Source organism: Pelodiscus sinensis, chromosome 5, assembly GCF_049634645.1.
Source record: "Pelodiscus sinensis isolate JC-2024 chromosome 5, ASM4963464v1, whole genome shotgun sequence".
Classification (NCBI taxonomy): domain Eukaryota; kingdom Metazoa; phylum Chordata; order Testudines; family Trionychidae; genus Pelodiscus; species Pelodiscus sinensis.
The window spans coordinates 133,689,745-133,707,703 of record NC_134715.1 but is presented as its reverse complement, the minus strand read 5'-3'; the positions used below and the strand labels follow the sequence as shown (position 1 = coordinate 133,707,703).

The following is a 17,959-nucleotide window of genomic DNA, read 5'->3' as shown; positions in this document are numbered from 1 at the left end:
TTGCTCTGCCCCCTGCGCCAGGGAGTGGAATCTTCCTGTCTATTTTGGCAGGGAGTCTCCCGCCCAGGGGCGTGCTAAGGGGGCAAAGAAGCAGCGGAGTGGTCCCACCGAGCACAGGGGGTGTGGCGAGACCGGGAGGCTGAAACATGCTGCCCCCGGCTGGTGACTACGGATCATTGCCAGATGTGGAGGCTGGAGCAGCCCCCAGGCGGCTGTAACCTCTGCCGGGGCTGGGGCAGAAGGGGGCAAAGCAGCGCGGATCCGTACCCGTCCTGCGAGCGGTCTCCAGCTGCTAGTCGTGGGCATCAGAGGGCTGCCCCAGCTGTATCCTGCTTTGCTCTGGTTTCTTCCCCAGCCGCGAGGGTTGTCATCCAGCCAGGGCCTGACGTACGGGAGGGGGACCCGGTCACGCTGACCTGTGAGGATACCGGTGCCCGGCCGAGCACCGTTTACACCTGGCACAAGAACGCCAAATGGCTGAGGGAGGGTCCTGCCAAGGCCTTCACCATCCGGGGTGCGGTGGGCCCCGACGCCGGCTCGTACAGCTGCACGGCTCACGACGACGGGGGAAGGAGGACGTCTCTGCCCACCGCCTTGCAGGTGCTCTGTAAGTTGCCTGCCGTTTAGACACCGTTACGAGGGAGGCGTGGAAGCGAATTCCCAGGGCGGGTGACTCCGGCCACTCAACCGGGGCGGGGGATGGTTTCCCTGGACGAAGGGGGACCGTTCCCGACTGGTTACCCCCCAAGTGGGTTCAGTGCTTGAAACGTGACCCATACTCGGGAAGCTCTTTGTCTCCCTCTAGTGGCTGAGCCACGTCAGCGGTTAACGAGGCCGCCACCGTAATGAACCAACTTGGCTCTTCCCCCCATGCTTTTAGCTCCGTAAGCCCTGTGTTCCAACCCCGCTGGCCCAAACGGGGGGAGGCATAGAATCGGACCAGGCCAGAACCCGCAACTTAAACCCAGAGGGCCGGGTTCTCCCGAGCGCTACCGCCCTCCGGTGATCCACGGACCGCTGAGCAATGTAGACCCTACAACGATACGGGCCTTCAAAATGCCAGCGCTAGAAAGAGAGTGACTCCAACAGCGCAACTCTGTGTTTACACCAGAGCCTGGAAAGTGGTGCGCATCTGCCCACGCATTCTATGAGCAGTGGGTCCCACCGCCACGGTTTCCCACCTTGCTGTCTGCCTTCCCTCGGCCCTGGCTTGCCTCTCTCCCATGCCACCTTCGGCCTCGCTGCTGTGACGGCCACTGGGAGGCGATCAGAGCCAGCAGCGAGGCTCAGACCCCCAGTCACTTCTCAGACGTCAGTGGACAGCCCTTCAGCGCCTGTGGACAGCTAGTCTGGGAGGAGAGCAGGGGGCTACTGGCATGGGCCTCGCTCCGGAGCAGAAATTCCAATTTTATTTGGCCACAGAACCCTTTGAAACTCAAAAGGATTTTGCGGATCCTCTAACAACAGTCTGATATATGGAGTCATAGAATCCTAGCGCTGGAAGAGACCTCGGGTCATCAAGTCCAGCCCCCTGCCCAAGGCAGGACCAATCCCAACTAAATCAACCCGGCCAGGGCTTTGTCAAGCCGAGACTTAAACACCTCTAGAGATGGAGATTCCACCCCCTCCCTAGGGAACCCAGCCCAGCGCTTCCCCACCCGCCTAGGGAAATCGTTTTTCCTAATGTCCAACCTAGACCTCCCCCACTGCAACTTGAGCCCATTGCTCCTTGTTCTGCATCCGTCACCACTGAGAACAGCCTCTCTCCGGCCTCTTTGGAACCTCCCTTCCGGGATTTGAAGGCTGCTCTCAAATCCCCCCTCACTCTTCTCTTCTGCAAACTAAATAGACCCAAATCCCTCAGCCTCTCCTCGTAGGTCATGTGCTCCAGCCCCCAAATCATTTTGTTGCCCTCCACTGGCCCCTCTCCAATGTGCCCACATCCTTTCTGTAGTGGGGGGCCCAGAACTGGACACAATACTCCAGATGTGGCCTCCCCAGAGCCGAATAAAGGGGAATAATGACATCTCTGGATCTCCTGGCCATGCCCCTCCTAATGCAGCCTAGTACGTCATCAGCCTTCTTGGCTACAAGGGCGCCTGTTGACTCATCTCCAGCTTCTCCTCCACTGTAACCCCCAGGTCCTTTTCTGCTGAACTGCTGCTTAGCCAGTCGGTCCCCAGCCTGTAACAATGCTTGGGATTCTTCCACCCCAAGGGCAGGACTCTGCACTTGTCCTTGTTGAACCTCATCAGATTTCTTTTGTCCCAATCCTCTCATCTGTCTAGATCACTCTGGACCCTATCCCTGCCCTCCAGCGTATCTACCTCTCCCCCTAATTTAGTGTCAACTGGAGCTGAAAAAGTAGACCACAAATGAGTAATACTAAAGAAATGCTCAACAAGGTCATGAGATCGACATTTAGTTTAAGTGCACATATTTAAAAACAAAAATCACATTTAATGTGTACAAAAAATAAAGCTAAAAAACTAATGAAGCGTTTCCTTTTTTCAAATGATTCAAGCTTCCACTTAAAAAAACTAACGTCTTTATCTCTGTATTCTGAGTGATCTGTTTCAAAATGTCTTCGCAATTTAGCAGGTACTAAAGAGCTATTAGAGAATATTTTGTTTCACAGTATACACTGGGCATCTGGAGCATCTTTATTTCTATCGCTTGTGAATCCAAATGACAAATAGTCCTCAGCATACCTGTGTTTCTTATTACTTGGCTGTAATTCTTCATAATTAGCTTAAGCTGCCTCGTTATCGTCTTTGCTGGTTTCAGTAACAACAGGAGTGTTTGAAGTACAGGTACTCACTTTTTTCTTTACAGTTCCTTCTTTTAGCCAATGATCCATGGGGAATTTTTGTATCAAGAATTTAAATTCTATGTGTAGATACTGTTAACGTGTCCTATTGTTAAAGTCACCCATGTGATCCACGCTCCCTGACAGTGAGTACGGGGATTTCCGGTGTTATATAGCACGCGACTGCATCACTGCCTGCCTGCACGTGCAGCGCTGAGTAGTGAATAGAATTTTCTCACGGAATCCTTAGTTTCACGTTGCGGAAACTGTGGGGTTCCACGGAATACCATTTGGGGAACACTGCTTTAGAGCCAATGGGGAAATGTGAAAGCAAAAAATTCCTTGCAGCCAAACAGAGGAAAGGCTCAGTTTCCCGTCTCCAACATGTTTGAACAGGAGTTTCTCGGTTGCTGACACACCCCATTTCGCCACGTTCTAAATGTGCTTTGATTCAAAAAGATGTCCCGTTTTCGGCATTTAAGCTCACCGAAGATACAAACCACGTACAAATCATGCATCGGCCCACACATAAAAAAACCGCATCAGCAATTCTTGAAACAAAACGCTTTGCTTGCCATGCTCAGAAACAAATGCCAGATTTGTGGTGTGCCCACGTTTTTGAGATTTGGGGTTTTCATCCTGATTTGGGACAGGAAGAATTGTTGAAGTCTCAAAAACGCCCAAAGGACGGGAAACGCTTTCTCTGTCCAGCACTACTCCATACCCCCTGCCAATCCCCAGGGCTGTGTGGTCAAACTGTGCAACCCCCTTCCAGGAGAAAGTCACCCTCTTTGTTTCTTGTTCTCGCCCCTGCAGATGCCCCAAAGAAGCCTTCTCTGAGCTCCTTCCTCAATGCCCAAGATGGGCGCCGGGCCATCATCCAATGCACCGTGGACAGTCACCCACCGTCAGATCTGGCCTTGTACAGAGGAGATAAAGTCACCCTCGTGGCTGCGACCCAGGGCTCTCCTGGCTTGCCCAGCCAGCGTCTGAGCATCCAGGTGTCCCCGAACTCCCTCACGGTGGAGATGAAGGACATCGTGTTGGAAGATGCCGGCCAGTATGTCTGCTCGGCTAACAACACCTACGGCACCGCCACGGCGTCCGTGCGCTTCGGCGTGGAGAGTGAGTGCCTGTGTCTTTTCACCCTGCAGGCCGCGCCCTCTCCCACGAGCACCCACAGGCGGGGCGGGGGAAGGGGGTTGGATTCTGCTCCACAGTATGAGGCAAAGCAGAATCTGGATTTGGGGCACCACCCTGCAGTCCACAGGGAGACTGAGTGGGACTCCCGAGCTGAGCACGCCAGCTGATCTGTGTGCGGAGCTCAAGGCTGGCCCCCGGTGCCAGGCTGACACACTTGAGGCGCAGACGGAGCATTCCGAAGTGGTCTAGGGGGTTTAGACACGTACCTGCCCATACGGTGATGTTGACGAGGCGGGTGAGGTCTGTGCAGAAGTTGATCCAACAAAAGATACCACGTCACCCATCTTGTCTCGCTAATATCCTGGGGTGATATGGCTACCACAACACTGTCTAGGAGATAGGTGTCAAAATCCCCTAGGCTCTTCCCCGCCCCCGTGCTAGCTGTCTCTGCACAGGCAGTGGCGGTGCAACGTGCTTCTCCCAGCCAACGTGCCCCAACTCTGACCAGCAGTGCGTAGATCATTCGTTTGTTTGGTCCACTCCAAGGAGTCGGCAAGGATGGAATCAGTACCAGTGACGAGGGTGGGTAGGCATCGGTCCACGGGGAGCTGGACTAAGACCAGCCACGCTGCCCTCAGAAGGGACATGTGATGGGTTCCTTCCAGGGTGCCAGGTGGACCTGGGGTACCACTGAGCCCCTGTCTCCCCAGCCAGTGCAAGCCTGCACTTCCACCTGCCTTCACCCGGGTGGGGACACCAGACTCCCTCGCCACCAGCTTCCTGGCCTGCTCCCTGAAGCGGCCACCGTGTCCCTGCATCCCCTAGGCTAGGGGCAATTGGGGGAGCGCCGTGCACTGCCCCCGCCCTGAGTACTGGCTCTGCAGCTCCCATTGGCTGGGAACTGCAGCCAATGGGAGCTCCAGGGGCAGCACGCAGAACTACCTGGGCCCTTGGCCTAGGGGCCACAGGGACTAGCCGGGTGCTTTCATGAGCAGCACAGAGCCAGGGCAGACACTGCGTGGCCAACTGGGAGCCATCAGAGGTAAGTGCCACCCAGCCAGAGTCTGTGCCCAGATCCCCCTCCCTTCGCCCCAACTCCTACCCCAGGCCAGAACCCCCTCCCACTCTCTAACTCTCTTCCAGACCCCACTCCTCAGCCCCCCTCCCCCATACCCAAACAGCCTCCCACACCCCAATTCCCTGCCCCAGCCCGGAGCCCTCTCTTGCACCCCAACTCCCTGCCCAGAGCCCCCTCCTGCACCCCAGCCCCTCATCCCCAGCCCCACCCAGAGCCTGCATTCCCGGCGGCGCTGTGTGGGGCCCAAGGTGGGAGGAAACGCTCAGCTTCTCACCCCAGGGGCTGTGTGCACCTCGTGGCAGGGGTTCCCTGTCCCGTGTGGCGGCACTTGGACCACGTACCGCGTGCAAAAGGGCTGCACATGCGTGTTCGCGACAAACGGACAGGTCGTCACCGAGAGCAGAGATCAAAGCAGATTCCCTGGGAAACAGAGAAAACCCCAAAGGGCGTGTAGCCCTCTAGACAGGTTGGGCATCAAATTCTCACCCTGAGACGCAACCAGGCCTGCAGATTCTTAAGGCACAAGCTGCCTTGGCTTGGCGGCTGGAGTTTCTCAGGTTTTCACGCGCAGGCCAGAAATCCCTTTAGCCTGGGTCCGTGTCATCCCCCAGGTCAGTCTCGCCGGAGGAGGCTGTGACAGCCAGGAGCTTAACAGCATCCATGAAAGAGCTAGATACATCCATGGAGGATAGGTCCAACGGTGGCTATTAGCCTGGCAGGGACCTCAGGAGCCATCCAGTAGCCCCCTGCCCAAAGCAGGACCAACCCCAACTCAATCAACCCAGCCAGGGCTTGGTCAAGCAGGGACTTAAACACCTCTAGGGATGGAGATTCCACCCCCTCCCTAGGGAACCCAGCCCAGGGCTTCCCCACCCGCCTAGGGAAATCGTTTTTCCTAATATCCAACCTAGACCTCCCCCACTGCAACTTGACACCATTGCTCCTCATTCTGCCCTCCGCCCCCACTGGCTGTGTCTAGACTGCAGGGTTTTTTCGAAAAAACTTCCCCTGCGTCTAGACTACAGCCGCGTTCTTTTGAAATTAAATCAAAAGAACGCGGCTTTTCTTTCGACGGCGGTACTCCTCATTTCACGAGGAAGAACACCTTTTTTCGAAAGTGCTCTTTCGAAAGAAGGCGTTCTTGAACGCAAACAGGGCTTTTTCGAAAGAGAGCATCCAGACTGCCTGGGTGCTCTTTTTCGAAAAAGCGGCTTGCTTTTTCAAAAGTACTGCTTGCAGTCTAGACGCTCTTTTTCGAAAGAGGCTTGCAGTCTCGACGTAGCCACTGTGAACAGCCTCTCTCCATCCTCTTTGGAACCCCCCTCCAGGGAACTGAAGGCTGCTCTCAAATCCCCCCTCACTCTTCTCTTCTGCAGACTCAACAAACCCAAATCCCTCAGCCTTTCCTCTGGGCCACATGCTCCATCCCCTAATCATTCTTCTCCCCATCAGCGGTCAGAGTCCGGATAGAGCCGTCTCAGGAAATCCAGGAAGGAGCCGCAGTCAATGTGACCTGCGTGGTTGCCAGTTGGCTCGGGGGAGAGACCAACTACACCTGGTATAAGAACAGCAAATGGCTGCAGGACGGCCCAGCGAGCTCGCTCCATCTCGACAGAGTAACCAGCACCGACACCGGGTCGTACCACTGTCGGGCAGAGGGCAGGACTGGGAGAGCCACCTCGGCCCTGCTCAGCTTGGACGTGCTCTGTGAGTGTCGCTGGGCTCGGTTTGTTCACGCTAAATCAAGGCAACTTGGGATCGACATTGTTATTATAAGCGGGGGAATGGTCCCGCTATTGTGGGGAACTTTCCTGGCTTCTATACCACCCCAGTGAAATGAACCAGCGAAAGGATCTGAGTCCCCACTCCCACTTCCTTTACCCCACAGCTCCCTGATCCTGAGGGCTCCCCCTCCACTCTCCTGAGTAGCAGAGCCCTCGAAACCCCAACAAGGCTGGGCCCAGGTTTCCTGGGGCTTAATCCCCGACCTTGTAGTCACTAGGGGCAGGAGTTAGGGTGTCCCCACTCCGAGGTGCTCTCTTCACACTGCAGGCCTTCTTGGCCCAGCGATCACTTCATAAGGTTCAAAGCAAATACAATTTATTAAACATCAACTGATTAGAGAGAAACGAAGAAGAAAAAATGAGAAAGTTTAAATGAGAACACACAGCCCTGCTCTGTAGCACGGGGACATCAAACCAGCAGCCTGCAGAGTGTAAGGACAGTCCACAGTCTCTTCCTTAGAGGCCCCTTAGAGGCCCTGGATGTGCTGCAGGGGGGCTGCAGGCTGGATGCGCTTGCTCTGGCAGTGACCACACAGCCTCAAGCTCTAAGTGGCCAGACCCCTCTCCCAGTCTGGCCTGCTGGGCCTCTTGGCTGGTGATATCTCCCTGCCCAGAGCCTCTCCCCCCTTTGCTGGTCCCAGCTGCTCACCACACCTAGCTGCAGGCTGTGCTGCTTTGCTAGTCTCCAGCTCCTTGCGTTGCTTCTCTGTCCCTTTTGGCTCTCTGAGCACTGCCAGTCTGCTGCTCAACACAGGGTCTGCGCTCCTTGGGCTGTGCGTGCCTGGCTCTGTTGCTGCAAAACTGCCCCTCAGCACAGCTTGCACTCCTTGGGCTGTGCGTGCCTGGCTCTGTTACTGCAGGACTGCTTCTCCACACAGCTTGCACTCCTTGAGCAGTCTGTGCCTGGCTCTGTTGCTGCAAAACTGCCCCTCAGCACAGCTTGCACTCCTTGGGCTGTGTGTGCCTGGCTCTGCTGCTGCAAAACTGCCCCTCAGCACAGCTTGCACTCCTTGAGCTGTCTGTGCCTGGCTCTGTTGCTGCAGGACTTCTTCTCCATACAGCTTGCTCCTCTTAGCAGTCTCTCAGCTCTCTCCTTGCTCAGAGAGACCCAGAACAATCCCAGCTCACAGGGAGGACGGGGCTTGGCCTCTCACTTTCCTCACTGGCCTGTCCAACCTGTCAATCAAGCTGAGCTGGAGTGTTGGCTGCTTTCCATTGTCTCTGGGGTCTGTTAGTCTTATGGACCCTTTCCCTTTTGATACTGCGAGCTGGCAAACCAAAACTCCCACAGGCTACATCTACATTGGCACCCCTTTCCGGAAAAGGGATGCTAATGAGACCAGTCAGAATTGCAAATCCGCGGGGGATTTAAATATCCCCCGAGGCATTTGCATTTACATGGCTGCCGCTTTTTTCCGGCTCGGGGTTATGCCGGAGAAAAGCGCCAGTCTAGACGCGATTTTCCGGAAAATAAACCCTTTTCCGGAAGATCTCTTATTCCTACTTTCAAGAGAAGGGCAACTAAAATGATGAGGAGTTTGGAACGGGCCGCCTATGAGGAGAGATTAAAGAAACTAGGACTTTTCATCTTGGAAAAGAGGAGACTAAGGGGGGATAGGATAGAGGTCTATGATATCATTGGTATTACAGAAACCTGGTGGGATGGGACGCACGATTGGAATATTGGTATGGAAGGGTACGGCTTGCTCAGGAAGGACAGACAGGGAAAAAAGGGAGGAGGGGTTGCCTTGTATATTAAAAATGTACACACTTGGACTGAAGTGGAGATGAACGTAGGAGATAGCTGTGTAGAGAGTCTCTGGGTTAAGCTAAAAGGGGTAAAAAACGAGGGTGATATCATGCTAGGAGTCTACTACAGGCCACCTAGCCAGGTGGAAGAGGTGGATGAGGCCTTTTTTAAACAATTAACAAAACTATCCAAAGCCCAAGATTTGGTGGTGATGGGGGACTTCAACTATCCAGACATATGTTGGGAAACTAACACAGCGAGGCACAGGCTATCCAATAAGTTTCTGGACTGCATTGGAGACAACTTTCTGTTTCAGAAGGTTGAAAAAGCTACCAGAGGAGAAGCTGTTCTGGATTTGGTTTTAACAAATAGGGAGGAACTAGTTGAGAACTTGAAAGTGGAAGACAGTATAGGGGACAGTGATCACGAAATAATAGAGTTCATGATCTTAAGGAAATGTAGGAGGGAGACCAGCACAATTGAGGTTATGGATTTCAGGAAGGCAGATTTTGATAAGCTCAGAGAACTTGTAGGTAAGGTCCCATGGGAAGCAAGACTGAAGGGAAAAACAACTGAGGAGAGTTGGAAGTATTTCAAAGGGACGTTGTTAAGGGCCCAAAAGCAAACAATTCCGCTGTGTAGGAAAGATAGAAAATATGGCAAAAGACCAGCTTGGCTTAACAAGGAGATCTTGCATGATCTCAAAATAAAAAAGGAGTCATATAAAAAATGGAAACTAGGACAACTAACAAAGGATGAATATAGGCAAGCAACACGGGAATGCAGGGGCAAGATTAGAAAGGCAAAGGCACAAAATGAGATCAAACTAGCTACAGGCATAAAGGGAAACAAGAAGACCTTTTATAAATACATTAAAAGCAAGAGGAAGACCAAGGACAGGGTAGGCCCACTGCTTAGTGAGGAGGGAGAAGCAGTAACAGGGAACTTGGAAATGGCGGAGATGCTCAATGACTTCTTTGTTTCGGTCTTCACCGAGAAGTCTGGAGGTGTGCCTAACGTAGTGAATACAAGCAGAGAGAGGGTAAGTTTAGAAGATAGGATACACAAAGAACAAGTTAAAAATCACTTAGGAAAGTTAGATGTCAGCAAGTCACCAGGTCCTGATGAAATGCATCCCAGGATACTCAAGGAGCTGATAGAGGAGGTATCTGAGCCTTTAGCTATGATCTTTGAAAAATCATGGCAGACAGGGGAGATTCCAGAAGACTGGAAAAGGGCAAATATTGTGCCCATCTATAAAAAGGGGAATAAGAACAACCCAGGAAATTATAGACCGGTCAGTTTAACGTCTGTCCCAGGGAAGATAATGGAGCAGGTAATTAAGGAAATCGTATGCAAACACTTGGAAAGTAATAAAGTGATAGGGAATAGCCAGCATGGGTTTGTGAAGAACAAGTCATGCCAAACTAATCTGATAGCTTTCTTTGATAAGATAACGAGCCTTGTGGATAAGGGAGAAGCGGTGGATGTCATATACCTAGACTTTAGTAAGGCATTTGATACGGTCTCGCATGATATTCTTATTGATAAACTAGGCAAATATAACTTAGATAGGGCCACGATAAGGTGGGTGCATAATTGGCTGGATAACCGTAGTCAGAGAGTTGTTGTTAACGGTTCTAAATCCTGCTGGAAAGGGATAACAAGTGGAGTTCCTCAAGGGTCTGTTTTGGGACCCGTACTATTCAATATCTTCATCAATGATGTAGATATTGAGATAGAGAGTACTCTTATTAAGTTTGCAGATGATACCAAACTGGGTGGGGTTGCGACTTCTTTGGAGGATAGGGACATAATTCAAAATGACCTTAGCAAGTTAGAGAAATGGTCAGAGGTAAACAGGATGAGGTTTAATAAAGAGAAATGCAAAGTGCTCCACTTAGGAAGGAACAATCAGTTCCATACATACAAGATGGGAAGCGACTGTCTAGGAAGGAGCATGGCGGAAAGGGATCTAGGGGTCATAGTGGACCACAAGTTGAATATGAGTCAACAGTGTGATGCTGTTGCAAAAAAAGCAAATATGATTCTAGGTTGTATCAACAGGTGTGTTGTAAGCAAAACTCGTGAAGTCATTCTGCCGCTCTATTCTGCACTAGTTAGGCCTCAGCTGGAGTACTGTGTCCAGTTCTGGGCGCCACATTTCAAGAAAGATGTGGAGAAATTGGAAAGGGTACAGAGAAGAGCGACAAGAATGATTAAAGGTCTAGAGAACATGACCTATGAAGCCAGGCTTCATGAACTGGGCTTGTTTAGTTTGGAAAAAAGAAGATTAAGGGGGGACATGATAGCGGTTTTCAAATATCTAAAAGGGTGTCACAAGGAGGAAGGCGAAAATTTGTTCCTCTTGGTTTCTGAGGACAGGACAAGGAGTAATGGGCTTAAAGTGCAGCAGGGGAGGTTTAGATTGGACATTAGGAAAAAATTCCTAACTGTCAGGGTGGTCAAATATTGGAATAAATTGCCAAGGGAGGTGGTGGAATCTCCCTCTCTGGAGATATTTAAGAACAGGTTAGATAGACATCTGTCAGGGATGGTGTAGACGGAGCTTGATCCTGCCTTGAGGGCGGGGGGCTGGACTCGATGACCTCTCGAGGTCCCTTCCAGTCCTATTATTCTATGATTCTATGATTCTATGAAAAGCATGAGTGGGGTGGAGAAAATGAATAAGGAAAAGTGATGTACTTGTTCCCATAATATAAGAACTAGGGGTCACCGAAGTAAATTAATGGGCAGCAAGTTTAAAACAAATGAAAGGAATCATAGAATTTTAGCGCTGGAAGAGACCTCAGGAGTCATCAAGTCCAGCCCCCTGCCCAAGGCAGGACCAACCCCAACTAAATCAACCCGGCCAGGGCTTTGTCAAGCTGAGACTTAAACACCTCTAGGGATGAAGATTCCATCACCTCCCTACGTAACCCAATCCAGTGCTTCCCCACCCTCCTAGTGAAAGTTTTTCCTAATGTCCAACCCAGGCCTCTCCCATTGTAACTTGAGACCATTGCTCCTTGTTCTGCATCTGTCACTAAAAGTTCTTCTTCACACAGCGCACAGTCAACCTGTGGAACTCCTTGCCTGAGGAGATTGTGAAGGGTAGGACTATAACTGGGTTTAAAAGAGAACTAGATAATTTTAGGTCCATTAATAGCTATTAGCCAGGATGGGTAAGGAATGGTGTCCCTAACCTCTGTTTGTCAGAGGGTGGAGATGGATGGCAGGAGAGAGATGGCTTGATCATTACCTGTTCGGTTCACTCCCTTTGGGGCACCTGGTATTGGCCACTTTTGGCAGACAGGATACTGGGATGGATGGACCTTTGTCTGACCCCGTGTGGCCATTCGTACGTTCGTATGACCACATGGAACCATTTTGCCAGAATGCTCTGCTTGCACAGAAGTTTTCAAGGGGGAATGCTCAAGCTGTTTGGTTGTGAGAAGGTCCAAATGTTTTGTTCCAGCCAGGCTGAAATACTTCATTTGGATACCAGCCCAGAAGAGTCGACATTCCTAAGTCGAAACGAAACCTTCTGACCGGACCCAAAGGACGTGTTCCAAGGCGGTGGAGATGAAATATTCCATAGGGCAAAATAAGGGGCGAGATTTCAAATCAGGACCAAAATGCACACTTGAAATCTCGGAATGTCCCATGGGCTGGAAACTCTGTTCTGTGATTGGTCCTTGTCAATCGCTGGAGACTACCATGGGCTGCTGTTACCCCGTCACTTCCTCTTCGGCGGTTGCAGACGTCCAGTCACCTGCTCTAACAATGACGTTGTCTCCCCTTTGCAGACGCTCCCAGGAACCCATCGCTGCAGGCCTTCCTGGAGAACCGTAACGCAAGGGTGGGGCTCCTCCATTGCACTGCCGATGGCAACCCCCAGGCTGAATTAGCCCTGTACAGAGAGGATAAGTTAGTGGCTTCCAGCCACGGCCCCTGCTCAGCAGCCAACCAGAGGCTCAGCGTGTTTCCGTCCTTCAACGCCTTGAGAGTGGAGATCCGGGACGTCACGTCGGCGGACTCGGCAGAGTACACATGTGTTGCCAGGAACAGGCTGGGCAACGTGACAGTCACTGCCTACTTCAGGGCACAAAGTAAGTCAGGCGGCTCGGGGGCTGCCACGTCCTGTCGGGTCCATCCCCGCGGGCCACACTGGGTTATTCCCGACAGCATGTCCGTCCCGTCCAGTTATATCCAGCAGGGGGCTCAGACACTCCGAGGTGCAGGTCAGATCCCATCCAGCAGGGGGCAGGGAAGCACACGGGGATACATGCATAATAAGAACGGCCACACGGGGTCAGACCAAAGGTCCATCTCGCCCAGTGTCCTGTCTGCCGACAGCGGCCAGTGCCAGGTGCCCCAGAGGGAGTGAACAGAACAGGGAATCGTCCAGTGATCCCTCCCGTCACCCATTCCCAGCCTCTGACAAACAGAGGCTTGGACACCTTTCCTTCCCATTCTGGCTAAGAGCCATTGATGGACCTAACCTTCATGAATTTATCTAGCTCTTTTTTAAATCTAATTACAATTTTGGCCTTCACAGCATCCCCTGGCAATGAGTTCCACAGGTTGACTGGGCGTTGTGGGATCACTTTTGTTGCCCTTCTCAGTCCCTTTTCCAGTTCTAAGGTATCTTTTTTGGGATGGGCTGCCCACATCCACACTCAGTTGAGGTGCAGGGCACCCCGGATTTCTATAGCGGCACTGTGGTTTTTTATGGTCTTTGTAGCTACCTAAGGGTTGCCAGCGTTCTGTTGGGGTGGTTGCCTGCCGCAGCACGTTGAGCAGATGTTTTCAGACAACTATCTGCAAAGTCTCCAAGATCTCTTGGAGGTCTGGACCCACCCCGCAGAGGGCAGGGGGACTCCCATGCAGGGTGGGCTTTGTCCATCGGGGGGCGGTGGAGCACAGCCAGTAGACAGGAGCCGATGACCGGGACAACACATTGATGACTCGGCTGTTGCGGTAGAAGGACACAGCCCCATGGCTCTGAGCGTATTGTCGCCATGCAGGCAGCTGTTGGTGGATTTCACAGTGGCCGGACTAACCCGTCTCTTCTCCCTCCTCCTCAGCTCTCACTGAGCTCCGCACGTACAAGATCCTGGCCGGGTTGTTCATCACAGCGCTGCTGGCTGGAGCTCTGGCCATTGCGGCTGTCCTGCTCCGGCCCAGGTGACGTGGCTCTTGCTGCTGTTGGAAACGGCACAGGGGTGTCCCGTTGGGCTGGCTCGCAGGAGCTGGGAAGGGACAACTTGTCCACGGGAGGGGCGGGGGAAGACACCTGAAGCCCAGCCCCTTCGCCCAAAGCCACGCCCCTTACCCTGAGACCACGCCCCTTCACAACCTTTTCTCTCTCCCTCTCCCCGCAGCCAAGCCTGCAGGGTGCAACCTGGGCTTCCCCGGCCACTGGGCTCCCACGTGGCGCACCCCAGCCCCTCCGGGGCGGCTGGGCAGCGTAGGCCACTTTGGGAAGGCAACGCCTTCCCTTGCCTCCATCACCCGCTGCCCAGGGGTTTGTCCCATGGGCTGGAGACCCTGAGCCTAATCAAAGGGGAGCCCAGCCATGGCAGGAGCAAGAAGTGGCAGAGAAAGGGGATGGCGTGGCAAGCGGCGGCAGCGTCTGGCTGCCGAGGGCGAGGAAGGCTCTCCAGGCAGGGAGGCCGGGAGAGGCGCTGACAAAGGTCTGCAAGGAGGAAGAGAGACCTGGGCTGTGTGGCTGCAGGACTGGACTTTGTTGTTGTGGGGAGAGGGGACGATTTTATGTATTGTTTTATATGGCTCAAACCAGCCCCCAAAGGGGGGGGGGCAAGTTTGAATGATGAATAAGCCTGAAGTGAAGTGGATTTGAACAGTCCAAGAGGGAAACTGAGGCAGGCTGCCTGTAGGCCATGAGGGGACGCACAGGAGGCTGCTGGCCGGGTGACAGGCTATGTTGCGGGGTTCCTGGCCGGGGCAGTGGTGAACAGGCGTTGTGTGACCCACAGAGGCTGGGACTGCGTCGGCTGGTCCCGCAGACGCTGTGGAGACTGGCTCTTTTAGCTAAGGAGGCCCCTGGCTCATGCCCTGATGGTGCCATCTGGGGGGCACCGGGGGGTGCTGCGGCAGGTCTCAGTCCAATTCCAGCCGTGGCAACCCAACGGGCCCCATCCTTAGCAGAGCCCAGTGACCGACTGGCCCTGGAGAACGGCCGCCCCTCCCCTCCCGAGTGGGTGGGTTCGGACACCCCCGCTGGAGGTCAGACGCCATGCTGAGGGGCGCATGGGACTAGCACGGTGCGTGTCAGATCCCTCACTAATGGCTGGCCCCCTGCAGGATAACAGTCTACTACTGCTAGCAGGGGCGTTCCTTTAACTCCGGCAGCAGAGGCCGGCTCTGGGTTCCGCCCTGCGGAGGGCCCACGCGAGGGGCGGGGATGCAGACGGGCGGGAGAGCGGGCCTGCTGGGCCGGGCTTTCTCTGCTCCTAAAATGATCCCTCGTGAGCATCCACCGCCCTCAGCGTGACACGGGTGTCGCCTCCCCCCTGCCCAGGCTGAAGAAGCTGATGAAGCTGCAAGCGGACGAGAGCGCCCTGGAGCTGACCGGCGCGCCGGAACGATCCCAGGTGCGGTTCCCGCCGGGCTGGCCTGCCACAGGGCGCGGCTCCTGGCCTGGGGCCAGACCCGGAGGTGGACAAGCCAGTGGGGGCTGTGTACCAGTGGGAAGTGGGGCTGCAGTACCCCCATGCTGTGGGCATCCCCGCCACGTGCCCGTGCTGCCCAGAGGCCTGGCTGCTGGGCCCGCTGCTCTCCAGGGGCTCCGGTCCCAGGCCTGGGTCCCGCTCGGCTGCTGGTCACACTGCCAGGCCCCGCATTCTGGGTCCTGCCCAGCCGGCCCCGGGATCCTGGCCACCAGCCCCACATGCGGGGTCCTGCCCAGCCGGACCTGGGATCCTGGCCATCAGCCCCACATGCGGGGTCCTGCCCAGCCGGCCCCGGGATCCTGGCCACTAGCCCCACATGCTGGGTCCTGCCCAGCCAGACCTGGGATCCTGGCCACCAGCCCCACATGCAGGGTCCTGCCCAGCCGAGCCCGGGATCCTGGCCACTAGCCCCACATGCTGGGTCCTGCCCAGCCAGACCTGGGATCCTGGCCACCAGCCCCACATGCAGGGTCCTGCCCAGCCGAGCCCGGGATCCTGGCCACCAGCCCCACATGCAGGGTCCTGCCCAGCCGAGCCCGGGATCCTGGCCACCAGCCCCACATGCGGGGTCCTGCCCAGCCGAGCCCGGGATCCTGGCCACTAGCCCCACATGCGGGGTCCTGCCCAGCCGGCCCCGGGATCCTGGCCACTAGCCCCACATGCGGGGTCCTGCCCAGCCGAGCCCGGGATCCTGGCCACTAGCCCCACATGCGGGGTGCTGAACACCAGCCCCAGCTCTAAGGGGCTCTGAGGGGCACAGATACAGGTAAAGGGGGGTGCAGCTTAGCACCCCTACTCCACAAATTGCTCCCACACCTCTGCCCCGGCGTCAGGGGAGCTCTGCTGAGGGGCGCCGGGCGGCTGACGACCGTTAGCCAGGTGTTACCTGGTTTCAGTGGAGCCCACGGCTGGCCAGGAGGAGCCCTGGGCTGGGGGAGGAATCCCCGGGTGAGCAGAGCGGCAGGTGGACCACAGGGGGCTGGAGGGCGTGCTCCGAATCCAAGGCCACGGAGCCCTCACCTGCGACCCCGGCAGGAGGGTCAAAGACAGGCAGAGTTCGTGGCACTGCCCCTGGCAGCAGAGCTCACGGCTCCCTGTGTGTGGCCCGTGGCCAGCCCAGGCGCGTCCCACATGCATAGGGTTGCCAGATGGTTTAACAAAAAATACCAAAACACCCCCGCCCCCCCCAAAAAAAAACACTGGGGGAAAAAATCTGTTGAGCAAATAAAAAGGGGGGGGAGGGGAGGCCAAAGTTGCTGAGCAAACCCCCCCCCCAAATTAAAAAAAAAAAAAAAAAAAAGAACACTGCGCCTTTAAATGGCCCCACACTCCTCACCGGGCTTCTGTCCGAGGGAAACAGGAAATACCTGGGTTTTTTCTACCAGATGGGGAACCTGAATAACAGACAGTCCGGTCCGGGTGAAAACCAGACACCTGGCAACCCTACACAGGCGGGTTTGGGCCTCTGGGGCTTGTCCCAGCAAATTCCAACCAGGCAGGATTCTGTAACTTTTCCAGGAAGACGAGGCCTGCTCGACCCACAGCTAACCACAGCACCCGGCCGCACCTGGAGCAGCCCACCCGGCAGCAGCACCGGGAACCCCCGCCCAGCTGGACTGGACTGCAAGAGCCACAGCGAGAGAAGGAAATGCATCCCCCTTGCAAGGCGAGCGGGAGATGGAGCCAGCCTGGGCGGGAGAACTAACTCGGGGCCAGGCTGCCGGGGCAGGCCCCCTCCTCCTCTGGCCCTTCCAGGCCTTCCTCCCTCACCCGTCCTCGTCCTTCTCCCCTGGCCTGTCCCCACTCCTACGACAGCTGTCCTCTCCCAGTGGCACAGGTTTAGTGCTCACCTTCCTTGGAACGTTGTATCTGTCACCCGCAGGACGGCTGTGAGCACCTGGAGCTCGGCTGTGACAAATCCCAGCCTGTTTCTTTTTTAATTCTAACCACGCTTGTCATCAACACCATAATCTCCCAGCCACGCAACTCCCCAGTCACAAAATAAAGAAAGGCGCAAAGTGCACGACGCCGGCGTCACAAGGAGCAGTCCCCTGGCCTGACCCTGCGGAGAGGAAGGCAACGGGCACGCCGGGCCGGCTTTAAGCCGATTCGGCCGATTCCCCGGAATGGGGCCCCGTGCCTAAGGGGGCCCTGCGCCTGGGTGTGCGATGCACGTGCAGTGCCACGGGCGCGTTACGCATGAGCGGGGCTCCTGGGCGCACAACACATATGGAGTGCCGCCCCGGTTGTGCGGCGCACACGCAGCACCACCCTGGGTGCACGGTGCGCACACACAGGGCCCCGGGTGCACGGTGCGCACACACAGGGCCCCGGGTGCACGGTGCGCACACACAGGGCCCCGGGTGCACGGTGCGCACACACAGGGCCCCGGGTGCACGGTGCGCACACACAGGGCCCCGGGAGCACGGCGCGCACACACAGGGCCCCGGGCGCACGGCGCGCACACACAGGGCCCCGGGCGCCCGGCGCGCACACACAGGGCCCCGGGCGCCCGGCGCGCACACACAGGGCCCCGGGCGCCCGGCGCACACACAGGGCCCCGGGCGCCCGGCGCACACACAGGGCCCCGGGAGCACGGCGCGCACACAGGGCCCCGGGCGCACGGCGCGCACACAGGGCCCCGGGCGCACGGCACGCACACAGGGCCCCGGGCGCACGGCGCGCACACAGGGCCCC

The 17,959-nt window shown here is 55.7% G+C and overlaps 1 protein-coding gene across 2 annotated transcripts in view; it reads left to right on the top strand.

Annotated features, from left to right (window-relative positions):
* Window positions 1–17,550, top strand: part of SIGLEC1 (sialic acid binding Ig like lectin 1) — a 57,795-nt gene extending 40,245 nt beyond the window's left edge. Inside the window, exons 15-21 of one of the 2 annotated variants that reach the window (XM_075931079.1) lie at window positions 356–607; window positions 3,626–3,934; window positions 6,483–6,737; window positions 12,374–12,676; window positions 13,655–13,754; window positions 15,112–15,184; window positions 16,781–17,550. In XM_075931079.1, the coding sequence (XP_075787194.1) occupies window positions 356–607; window positions 3,626–3,934; window positions 6,483–6,737; window positions 12,374–12,676; window positions 13,655–13,754; window positions 15,112–15,184; window positions 16,781–16,810 (1,322 nt within the window). In that variant the 3' untranslated portion in view covers window positions 16,811–17,550. The remainder of the gene's footprint in view (window positions 1–355; window positions 608–3,625; window positions 3,935–6,482; window positions 6,738–12,373; window positions 12,677–13,654; window positions 13,755–15,111; window positions 15,185–16,780) is intronic. The other variant, XM_075931078.1, reaches the window with a different exon arrangement.
* Window positions 17,551–17,959: the final 409 nt, after the last annotated feature.